Below are 12398 nucleotides of genomic sequence, written 5' to 3' on the forward strand. Positions count from 1 at the left end.
ACGTGCATATGGTGTCAGGTCTCTATATTCTTGTTTCAAAGAAAAATAAAATTGTTGTCACAAGTTTTCTAATGATACTTGGTTAAGCAATTCTTATTAGATCCACCAATAAATACACTAGAAAACTAAAGCAACTGCCATCTTCCAAGGAAAGCAACAAAACTTTTGATTCAAAGGGAAACAAAAATTTTTTTACCGATGCTTCAGGCGAACAACATAGCTTTGATTAAAACTATGCACACTTTATATTCATCACTATGTCTTTAAAGACAGCAAAAGCCTGATGGTTGGCTATTCAAACCAATTTACATGACACAGAAAATAAACTGAAAATTAGGAAGTAACAAGTCCAACCTTAACAGAACAAACACTAATTCAAGCAAAAGACAACAGACAAACATATTCATTGGATCCACGGCGGCTAGGTGGCGAAAGGACTCCACAAGCATGATATTCAACAGAATCTGCTACAAGGAAATGGATTTCAGAATTTAGAAACTGTGACACATCCACCTGCACCAGCACACAAATCAATCATTGTTCAACAGTAGAAACTAAATGCGATAAGAGAGAAAACGTACAATTTTTAAAATTATCATCCACAGTTTAGCTTCTGAGGAATGCAAAAACATTAAGCACTTGAGAAGGATGTGAAAGCATAAGTACAAAAATTCTCCCAAAAACTAATAGAAGATGATCTATAAACTGTCAAGTTTAAGAAGATTCGGGAAAAATCAGCAGCATCAACACACTCAAAAACTTGACCAAAGTTTAACACTCAAAACAATTCTTAAGACTTCGCTTCTCATGAAAGAAAGTCCTCTTCATGCCATTACCACTTTTAACTATTCTATTCAGCTCTTGAAGTGCATATGGGCATATGGAGCTTTTCTAAAACTTCTGTCTAATACTGCTACCTATTTAATTTAGGAAGTCGAGCATACGCAGACAAAGGTGCCCAATGAATGATAGGGGAAGAGTCATTCTAGCACTAGTATCTATTTGCTTTGTCTTTACATTCCTAATCTGAACATTTGAATTAGACTCGGAATTTGGGGAGAAAGGAGATATATCATTTAGCACAACATTCCTATATATGCACCCAAAATTACAAACTATAGCATTAGTTAAACGATGGGAGCAGGTTTAATATCTCTTATCACTCAAATGAAAAATACTTAGATTCATTATGAAGACCTAAACTAAGATCCTTGACTGTAGCAATCGGTGCTTACAACAAATAATTAGGACAAGATACGACTCAAGCTAAGCTTAAAGCAGCATTAATCAGAGAAGCTTTAAAAGTCTCCCATCATTGTTTTGGAGTTCAATGATGACATGTATGTAAAACAAGATGCTATTGAGGACTCGAAATTGATCTTGAGGACGGAGAAAATGTAAGGGAGAGAAACAAAATGCATTTCAAATAAATCATCCAATGCAGTAAGAACACCATATTTCATTTAGTTGCTAACAACCTATTGAAGTTGTACTATTTACAAAAAAACACAAAACTTGGAAAAACAGAAATACGAATTACATGGGCCAAGTTTATCCAAGTATTAGAAATTCAAATACTGCTCATAAACTTTTAAGTTTATTATCTACTCAATCATTTCTTAACAGTTTCCTTCCTGAAAAAAAAAAACCCCCAATTTCAAAGACCTAGTTGCACATTCGTAATTAATTAATTGTACGATCATAATTCACAACACACACTATTAGGAACACTGCTGACAGGTAAACAAAACAAGATTAATGGATAATACAATGTAAATAAACTGACCCTCAAAAAGAAACTGGCAGACAAGTATAGAACAAGGGCTCCATATCTACCAACAGTGAGCTCATTGAAAAGACCAACTTCGACCACAGAACTTCTCCCAGCAAATCCCCATCCCTGTCCATCTTCACTTCAATTTCCGCACACCATAATTCCAATTCTGAAGTAAAAATTTCATCCCGTGGATATCCCAACCCCATTATTACCAACCTCCCTCCCACATTGACCATACAAGGGTCCCGGAAGCGATTAGGCAACCCTCTATTATTCACAAGTTTGAGCTCTTTCCAAATCCCATTTCTTTCATTCAAGCCTCTAATCGTCCTTGTATCTTCATCAGCGCAATACAAGACCCCATTCACCTCGCACATCTGTGCAGTCCAATGAAATCCCGGTCTAACGCCACTCTCAAACACCTCCCACGTCTCCGTCGCGGGATCGAACCTGATCTCTTCTCTCTCCAACCAGACGCAAACCTTACCACCCCTAATAGTGCAGCCGACAACCCGTTCATTGTAGACCCCAAGCTTGGGGCTAGGAAGGGTCTCCCAGCTCCTAGCCACCGTGTCGAAAACAAGGACCCATGATTTCTTCTCCGTCCAACATCCGATCACATAAATTTTGCTGTCCAAAACTACGGTCTTGGCAGCCTGACTTCTCACCGTTGGCATGCCCGGACCACGCTCCCACGTGTGGAAACGGCAGTCGAAAATCCACACCTTAGTTGAATAGCTAACACAATTTATGCCGCCCACGACATAGATCTTGGAGCCCACGGCGGCACAATCGGACCAATCTAGCCGGTCCTTGGGAACTCCTGGGACTGGGGCGACGATGATATTGCTCTTGTTGTCGTCGTTTGTGTTGGACCTTCTTCCATAGACCGTGAACCAACCCTTGGGCTTTCCATATAGGCTTCGGATCGTGAGGTAAAGCAAGCTTTCGGTGGAGTTGAGGGACGATCGGGCGGCGAATAGCTCCGGGGAGGAGAGGAGGGATCTGATGGGCTTCGACACCGCCGCGAGTACAGGGTGATACTGTCTTGGGACGCGAGCTAGACATTGCAAAGCGACGTCGTTTGGTAGTGACGGGATGAGGATCCCTGGCGGTGCCTCGGTCGTGGTGGTCGACATGGGGTTTGTTAAGGAGGTTTTCGGAGCAGAAGTCGTACAAGTGAAATGCGGTTTGGGCTGAATTTTTAATTTAAATTGACATTAATATTTTAAAATATATATAATTTTTAATTATAAAAATTTAAAATTATAAAAATTATATGAAATATTTTTTAATTATAAAAATTTAAAATTAAAAACTTTGATGAACGTAATTTAAGTCTTATTTATTTCGTCAATTTAAATTTTATTACAATAAAACACTCTCAAAATAATTATATTTAATTTTTTTATTACAATAAAAAATTATCACGTAACATCACATTTTAATTTAAATTAAAAATACAAACCAATAAACTAAAACGATACTTAATTATTTTATTGTTAAGGTCAACGCTTTGGCTAGAGTAGTATTGAAAACATAAAAATAGCACTTAATTATTTATTTAAACGATCTCCACCTCAAAGATCTCCACAACGACGGACTTCACCGCGACGATCTAGCTGGCGCTGATCTCCACTGTGAAAATCGCCACCGCAACAACCTCAAACAAGACGAAGTGGCTAGAGCCTTCGTTGTTGAGCAAAACAAAGCTAGAGCTTCCTTTACATCTTCATCTTCTTTGGACCAAAAAGATGTTTGCTTTTTTTTTTTTTTTTTTTTTTTAAAAATTTTTAATTTTTTTTTTTTTTTAATTTATTTGTTTTTTAATTTTTTTTTTCGGAAGATTCTCACTTCTCAGGGAGGGTCGAAGTCGAACCATGATGAATGGTATTGGTTTGGGGTAGTGCTAGATCTGGTGTGATGGGTTGCACATTAGAGGAAGTAAAAAATAAAAAACTATTTGTTTAATATAATTTTTCTAATAAAATCAGAAAAAATAAATAATAAATAATTTCTTATTATCAATTATTTGATCCCAATAAAAATTATCCGCTTAACATATTTTTTAATTTCACGTAACTTTAACTAAATTTAATAGTAAAAAATTATCTTACCGATATAAAGATTCTATCAGATAGAGTCTCTTTATTTAATGAAAAATAAATCAAACAGTTTGTAGTAAAGAAATAAATATTTGTTGGATTATTTTAAAATAGATTAATTTCACAAATAGTCTTTTGAGGTTTACACTCAATCTTATTTTAGTCTTTAACTTTTTAAACGTTACACAGATGGTCCTCTAAAATTTTATTTTGTTTCAGTTTCAGTCATTCTGTCAATTAGGTGTTAAACTTTGATGAAATTTGTGTAAATTAGAGTCCAAAATTAGAAACAATTAAAATTTTAGGTCTATATGTAAAAATTAACTTTTAATTTTTTGTATTGTTTTAGTCTCTGAACTTTATATGTTTCCAATATAGTCTATAATTTCTATAAATTTCTTCAAATATTTAATACTAAGTTAACAGAAGGATCGAAATTGAAATAAAATAAATTTCAGAGACCAACTGTGCGACGTTTGAAAAGTCATAGATTAAAGTGAGATTAAGATTAAATTTCAATGGCTTAATATTAAGATAAATTTTACAAATTCCCTTGATTTACATACTTGTATCAACATACTCTTAAATTTTAAAATGTATATATTGTACTCCTTAATCTAAATTACTTTTTCAGATTTACTCTATTTAACTTTGTAAAATGTTATTTTATAGGAGATATTACATAATTTGTATTTATTTCATTTAAATTTATAAATATTTAGATTTAGATTTTTTTAATTTTCTTTGTAATTATCTAGGTAGTTTCTCATTTAGTTAGTTTTATCTTTTTTAATATTTGATGAATTATTTGAATTGTAAATTACCTAGATTAGGACATTTTGTAACCTATATATGTTCAATTAATTCAATGGAAAAAGGCTATGCTATAATTTTCCCGAAACCGCTTCAAGTCGTTAATTTTTTTGGATAGAATTGCAGACTTGTTATTTGTTTTAAGCTTAGATGTTACATTTAGGAATTAATCATTAAAGGCCAAAAAAAAAAAAAACTCAAGTAAGTACGAAACAATTGATCAAGCGTAGCCACAATGTGATCACAGTCATACCACGTGTCGCTCCCTCATTGGTTGAAAGGAAAGTGACGGGCCCACTTGCTGCCACGCTGATGCAGTTGTCATCTGCCACCTTCAGACGCGCCTCATCCGCGCGTGTTTCCCACATGCCTATCTTGGCCGTTGAAGTTTTTGATCCGACGGCTTAAAAATTATTTTGGTTTTATTTTTAATTATTATTATTATTTTTTATTTATTCTGGAGTGATAAGTCTGATTTTATCCATTTTGACGTCGTTTTGAATTGAATTTTCACTACTATTCAGATAAAAATGTTATAAATAATTTGGATAAAATAAAATTTTAAAAAATACATTAAAATAAATTGAAATCACACTTTATTTAATAAAAATAAATTAAACAACTCAAAATATGATTAATTTAAAACACAACAAAATAAATAACCATGTGTCAGGATAGTATTCACTGAAAAAAAGAAATAAAACTATATAATTTGCTTATAAAATAAAAGGAAATAATTGTGAGCTTATTAAAAATATTTTTTATAAATTGTTTAATCTTTTTTTTTTGTTTATAAGTTGTTGTATAGATAAATTATTTGTAAAACTTATTAAATTGTTTATGATTGTTTATTAATTTTTTTTCCCTGTTTTTTGCTTCAAATCTTTGGTTGATTTTGAATTCGTTTTATTTATTTTTGTGACTTTTTCTTTGCTACTTTCTCTTTTTTCTTTAGAAAAAAATTTGTATAATCGGTATTTTAAATGATCTCGATCGGATGATCTAAATAATTTCTAATATATTTTTTTAATCATTAATATTTATTATAAATTTTCAACATTCTATAGATAAAAATACTACAAATAATTTGAATAACATTAAGCAAGAATACACTAAATATAATAAAATAACACCAAATTAAATAAGAAGATTAAACAAACAAAAAAAATACTTTAAAACACAACAAAATAAATTAAATTAATATCCTATTTTTTTATATTCCTCTTTTTTTAAACATTTAGTATAACATTTATTTTAAATAAATAAATGAATCACGCACGCTATTACAATTAGTAATGTAGAAAAGTGAGAAAAAAATATTTTTAGTCGAAAAGGTTTGAATAGTTAAAATTTAAAGCGGTGCAAATTAGAGTTGGACAACTCTGTGTATTTCACCGATTCGAGTTTTACTACAGTAACAAGTTCTCAAAAATAATCACATCTAATTTTTTTAATACACTCTCATATAAAATTACATCTCAACTCGAATCAGTAAAATACTCAAGTGGAGGGTGAGCTTCATTTGGATTGGACAAACTAGTCCGAATTGTCGAAAGGGACCAGGATTGGCTTTTGTAAAATGAAAAAAAAAATGAAAAAAAAAATGAAAACTATTTAAAAAGTAAAAGACGCAAATGCCCTCAGGGTTTATTATTTGAACCAATTTGTGTCAATAATAGTAAAGAAAATATTAACAACGTTGTCTCTCAAAGTATCTATTCATTTTTTTTCCGCTTCCAAAACAAAGGTAGTTTTCGCAGTGATAAATTATATTTTGCGATTTGAATCTCAACATTCACAACAATATAAATCATAATTGTGCGTTGTAAAATAAATAAATCTTACGATTCAACCCTTATATCACATATGAATTAAATCTTGCGGTTCCACGATTCATTAAAAGGGTTTCCCAATTAATTCGGGGGGCTCGCGATATTTCACATATTTATTATACAAGAAAAGAATTGTTGGTTGCTTTCCTTGTACATATATTCTGTACGGTTTATATATGTCACTCATGTATTTATGGTTGATTAGATGATATTAAGATCATGTTTGGAGTTGGTTTTGTTTTTCACGTTTTTCGAAAAAGAAAAAATGAAAACGAGATAAAAACGGCGTTTAGCACACTTAAAGACAAAAAATGGAAATGAAAATAATTTTTTGATTTAGTGTAAAATGAGAGAGAAATAAAAAACGACTTTTAGTCGTTTTTCATCTTTTGTTTTCGTTTTCTTCTCTCTCGAGCACAGAGAGAGACATTAATGGATTTTTTTATACTGAAAACAATCTCTTAATAAGACTACCAAACGCCTTTTTAAAAATAATTTCTGTCTGAGATTGAAAACATTTTCATTTCTATTTTCATACAAAAAATAAAAATATTTTACAACGAATTCCAAACGCACTCTAAACTCCCCTCATTGTAATGATCCGTTAATTATGACAAACAATGATCTACTTTTTTTTAGAACTCAAAAAACATAAGTTCAAAAAAAAAAAAGATGAACATTAAAGTTCAAAACACAAAAATAAAATAAAATCAAACACGGTGTGGCTTTGAAGGAATGCAAAAACATTTACTGCTTGCGAGGAAGGCAGTGAAAGCATAAGTATTGTAAATCAGTGGCACCATCACAATAAAAACAATCAAACATGTTAAATTTAAGCAAAGCAAGATCATATAATGAAAATATATAGATATATATATGTGTGTGTGTGTGTGGAGTGATATATCATTACCCTAAATTTTATTGTCATAGTGATAGAAAAGAAAACTAATAATGATCATAATAATGATGACATTTTTCTTATAAATAATGATAAGATTCATTATTATACAATCTCAAAAACTGTGAACGAATTCAAATTTTACTAAAATAGCGTAATAAATCCGTCGCATGATCAAATCAGAAATTAAACCCGCTCGTATCATAAAAAAACGATGTAAAACGTGAATATATATATATATATATATATATATATATAGAGAGAGAGAGAGAGAGGGTAGCCACCATTGATAGGTCCATAGCAATAAAGATCGGGGAAGTATCCCAAAAAAGAAAAATACCGCTCGTATCATAAAAAAACGATGTAAAACGTGAATATATATATATATATATAGAGAGAGAGAGAGAGAGGGTAGCCACCATTGATAGGTCCATAGCAATAAAGATCGGGGAAGTATCCCAAAAAAGAAAAATACCGCTCGTATCATAAAAAAACGATGTAAAACGTGAATATATATATATATATATAGAGAGAGAGAGAGAGAGGGTAGCCACCATTGATAGGTCCATAGCAATAAAGATCGGGGAAGTATCCCAAAAAAGAAAAATACCGCTCGTATCATAAAAAAACGATGTAAAACGTGAATATATATATATATATATAGAGAGAGAGAGAGAGAGGGTAGCCACCATTGATAGGTCCATAGCAATAAAGATCGGGGAAGTATCCCAAAAAAGAAAAATACCGCTCGTATCATAAAAAAACGATGTAAAACGTGAATATATATATATATATATAGAGAGAGAGAGAGAGAGGGTAGCCACCATTGATAGGTCCATAGCAATAAAGATCGGGGAAGTATCCCAAAAAAGAAAAATACCGCTCGTATCATAAAAAAACGATGTAAAACGTGAATATATATATATATATATAGAGAGAGAGAGAGAGAGGGTAGCCACCATTGATAGGTCCATAGCAATAAAGATCGGGGAAGTATCCCAAAAAAGAAAAATACCGCTCGTATCATAAAAAAACGATGTAAAACGTGAATATATATATATATATATAGAGAGAGAGAGAGAGAGGGTAGCCACCATTGATAGGTCCATAGCAATAAAGATCGGGGAAGTATCCCAAAAAAGAAAAATACCGCTCGTATCATAAAAAAACGATGTAAAACGTGAATATATATATATATATATAGAGAGAGAGAGAGAGAGGGTAGCCACCATTGATAGGTCCATAGCAATAAAGATCGGGGAAGTATCCCAAAAAAGAAAAATACCGCTCGTATCATAAAAAAACGATGTAAAACGTGAATATATATATATATATATATATATATATATATAGAGAGAGAGAGAGAGAAGGTAGCCACCATTGATAGGTCCATAGCAATAAAGATCGGGGAAGTATCCCAAAAAAGAAAAATAAGAAATAAAAAATAAAAATCAGGGAAGCGTTCAAAAAATTTAGAGGACGTTTGGTTCATAGATTCAAAATTATAATTTAAAACTATTCTCGTCTTACATTTATTCACCTCTCTGATGCCCAATCTGCCATTCGATATAGTTCTGTTTGCAAACACTGGAATGATCTTATTCATAACCCAAAATTTATTCGAAATTCATCCATCACAAACACGAGCAATCAATTGATTACTCCTCCTTTACTCTTTTGTTTGAAAGCACTAACACGGTGGATAAACAAACGTGTTACTATGACTGCCGACTCTCTCAACTGGTTTCCGAGGAATCTAGTGCTCTTTACGAGACACGATCATCTTCTTATGTATTTTTTTTTTTACCTTTTCCATTGCTTATATAGAGTGGCGGATTTAAAAACAGTTCAGTATGAATTATCGTCTTTACTCAATTTTTTTTTTAAAAAGAATATTACTTTTAAAAATTTTAAAATTTTACACTTAAATTCTCACTAAATAATATATGCTATTATTAAAATAAATATATTTTTTATATATCCATACTAAAATAATTTGTTAAAAAAATTTAAATTACACCTCATTAAAATAAAAGACTGACTCGGTCAGTATTTATATATAATCTCATTACTAGAAAGCGGCTTCGGCTGCCTAGTCTTCCTCCTGAATTTTTCGTTACCGAGATGGGATTGGTGTGTCAACCCAATAGCTTTTCTATCAATATCATAGAATTTCCTTTTGATATTGAGATATCAAATATGTATGATTTTTTTTTAAAAGAAAATCTTGTTTTTTTATGTATCTCTTTATTGTTTATTCTATCATAAAGCATTAGAAATATATGTTCTAATGTAATTTCTGTACATTTTCTTAATTTTTCCCGTATATTCATTTATATTGATATTTTCTCCAAAATTTTTTTAAATTGGAGTACTGATGTTTTCACTGGTACTTAGGGCTGTTCATGGGTTGGGTTGGTGTGGGGTAGGACTTTTTTTTCCCCGCCCCAAAGGGTGCGGGTTGCACATATTTGGCCCCAACGATGTTAGAAAACTTTCACAACCCAACGATGTTCGGGTTGGGTTGGGGCGGTGTGGGGTGGGTTGGGTGGTCGGTTTCAACATTCAAAAAATCAAAGACTTAAAGTTCAATATAATATTCAAACTTCATCATTAAATAGAAATAGTAACCATCCTTATTAGTCCGGCGAGAGAGCACCGGAGAAAGTGGGCAAGACGGCGGCCGAGAGGACTGAGCAATGAGGAGAGAGTTATGAGGGGGTTCACGGGAGGGGAAGAAGAGGGAAAACTGAAAAGGAAGAGGCAATAAGAGGGGGTTCATGGGAAGGGAGACCGAGAATGAGATTGTGAACCCTAATGTTAGCGAGCCTAGGGGAGAACTTGGGCAGTTCGGCTTGGGCCGAAAGCTTGGGGGTATGTTGTGCGGGTTGGGTTGGGGATTGCGGGTTGTTATGGGCCCAACCCGCAATCCGCCCCAAACACTTCGGGCCAGAGGTATAATGAGCCGCAAATTTAAAAATAATGCTGCGGGTTGTTTTTTTCGGCTTGGGTTGGGGCGGGGTGGGTTGGGTTTGCGGGATGTTCGGGGTTATGAACAGGCCTACTTGTACTGATAAGGACAAAGTACAAACTCAAGTGAAACGAACATGTACTGTTGGCGTAAAATGCGTAGTTCCTATCCCTCTACATTAATTAATTTCCATGAAGAAAATAACTAATATTAACGGAAACAAAGGACATAAATACTTGATTTTTATCATTATTTTTCATTAATATCTTTTTAATTAAATAACTATAGTAGTCAAAAAAAATATTAATCAAGAGTAATGAATAAAAATTAAGACTCATGTACTTTTAAGAATAAGTTCAGTAATTCTTTAAAAAAATAAACAAAAAACAGCCAAGACAGTGGGCTCCATCCAATAGTAATAAGATATGTAAACTTTAAAATAAAAATAAAAAAACCATTATTGTAAAATTGTAAAAGGAAAAGAACACATTTCAAACGAATCATCACTATGAAATAACACTACATTTCGATAATATTGATATGTTAAAAATACAGGATACCGGTAAGATAATTTCAAAAACAGAGAGTATTAAAATAATTTTATTCTAAAAATCTAAAACGATATAAAATAAATCTTAATTAATATAAGATATATTGGCAAAGTTTTATGGTGATCTTAACTAAAATTAATGCATAACATATTACAAAGAAATATAATTAAACAAAACTGATATAAACAAACTACCTAAATGTCTGTTTTTTATTAGACGAGTGTACCACATACATGACATAATTCTTCCTTTATTAAAGTTATCCTAATTATAGAATTAAAACATGAAAAATAGGAATGCTAATTACAAGCGCAAGTTTTATGCAGGAAACAAGTATAAGTATTTGTACTTGCTTGTTGCTCCAAATCATAAAATGGCTTCGGAGCAAATTACCTGACCTAAAACTTGTTTTCTTTCATGTTACAAATTTTTTTTCAGGAAAGAAAAAACAAAAATTCAAATCTGTACTAGCCGTTCTGCCCATATTTGAGTGTCCTACAAGTGGGAAAGCAAAAACAATAAAACAAAAAGAACATATTTTATTAGATGTCAGTTCCAAAAACGGAGGAGGAAAGCGTATATAAGGCCCCGTTCTGATTCGAGTTTAGAATTTGAATTTTACTACAGTAAAAAGCTCTCAGAAACAGTCACATCTAACTTTTTTACTACAGTAAAAAGCTCTCACATAAAGTCACATCTCAATTCAAATTAAAAACTCGAATTAACGAACTAAACTTACTTCTAGCTAGCTAGGAATGGAGACCGAAAGTCTTGGCTTCTAGCTAGCAAGCAACGAAAAAAAAAAGGATGGTTTTGTGTCATGTATGTTCTATCATCAAGGACTGAACAAATACACCCAGCATAATTTTCAAGTTTATGTCCCACTCAAATAATTCTAAACAATTGTCTTTCCCCAAAAGCCCATCTCATTGCAACATTCCCAATTATACAATCACAACAAAAACTATCAACCATGTTAAAGTTAAACAAAGCAAGATGAATATGTATCATGCAAATATGTAATGACAAGAAACAACCAGATGTAATGCCGTGTTTAGAATTTGTCTCGTTTTTATTTTTCACATTTTTCGAGAAAGAAAAATGAAAACGTTTACAGAACGGCGTTTGACGCAATGAAGACAAAAAACGGAAATGAAAACGATTTTTTAATTTAGTGTAAAATGAGAGAGAAATAAAAAATGACTTTTAGTCGTTTTTCATTTTTTTTTCGTTTTCTCCCATCTCGAGCAGAGAGAGAGAAAGAGAGACATTAATGAGTTTTGTTACACTAAAAACAATCTCTTGATAAAACTACTAAATGCATTTTTAAAAATAATTTCTGTCTAAAATTAAAAACGTTTTCATTTTTATTTTTATACAAAAAATAAAATTATTTTAAAACGAATTCTAAACGCGACCATGCACTCCCATCTCCATTGCATGATTAGTCC

At 31.9% G+C, this 12398-nt stretch overlaps 1 protein-coding gene across 2 annotated transcripts; it reads right to left on the reverse strand.

Moving 5' to 3' along the window:
- On the reverse strand, nt 1-3524 carry LOC21391723 (F-box/kelch-repeat protein SKIP6). 2 transcript variants are annotated; one of them, XM_010110282.2, is made up of 3 exons: nt 3357-3524; nt 1787-2973; nt 1-513 (listed from the first exon to the last, which is right to left on the reverse strand). In XM_010110282.2, exon 2 carries the CDS (start codon nt 2914-2916, stop codon nt 1789-1791), a length of 1128 nt encoding a protein of 375 aa, XP_010108584.1. In that variant the 5' UTR covers nt 2917-2973; nt 3357-3524; the 3' UTR covers nt 1-513; nt 1787-1788. The 2 variants fall into 2 exon arrangements, with proteins under 2 accessions (XP_010108584.1, XP_024029366.1); XM_024173598.1 differs by lacking the exon at nt 1-513 and adding an exon at nt 598-613.
- Nucleotides 3525-12398: the final 8874 nt, after the last annotated feature.

Source organism: Morus notabilis, unplaced genomic scaffold (genome assembly GCF_000414095.1).
Source record: "Morus notabilis unplaced genomic scaffold, ASM41409v2 Scaffold887, whole genome shotgun sequence".
Classification (NCBI taxonomy): Eukaryota; Viridiplantae; Streptophyta; class Magnoliopsida; order Rosales; family Moraceae; genus Morus; species Morus notabilis.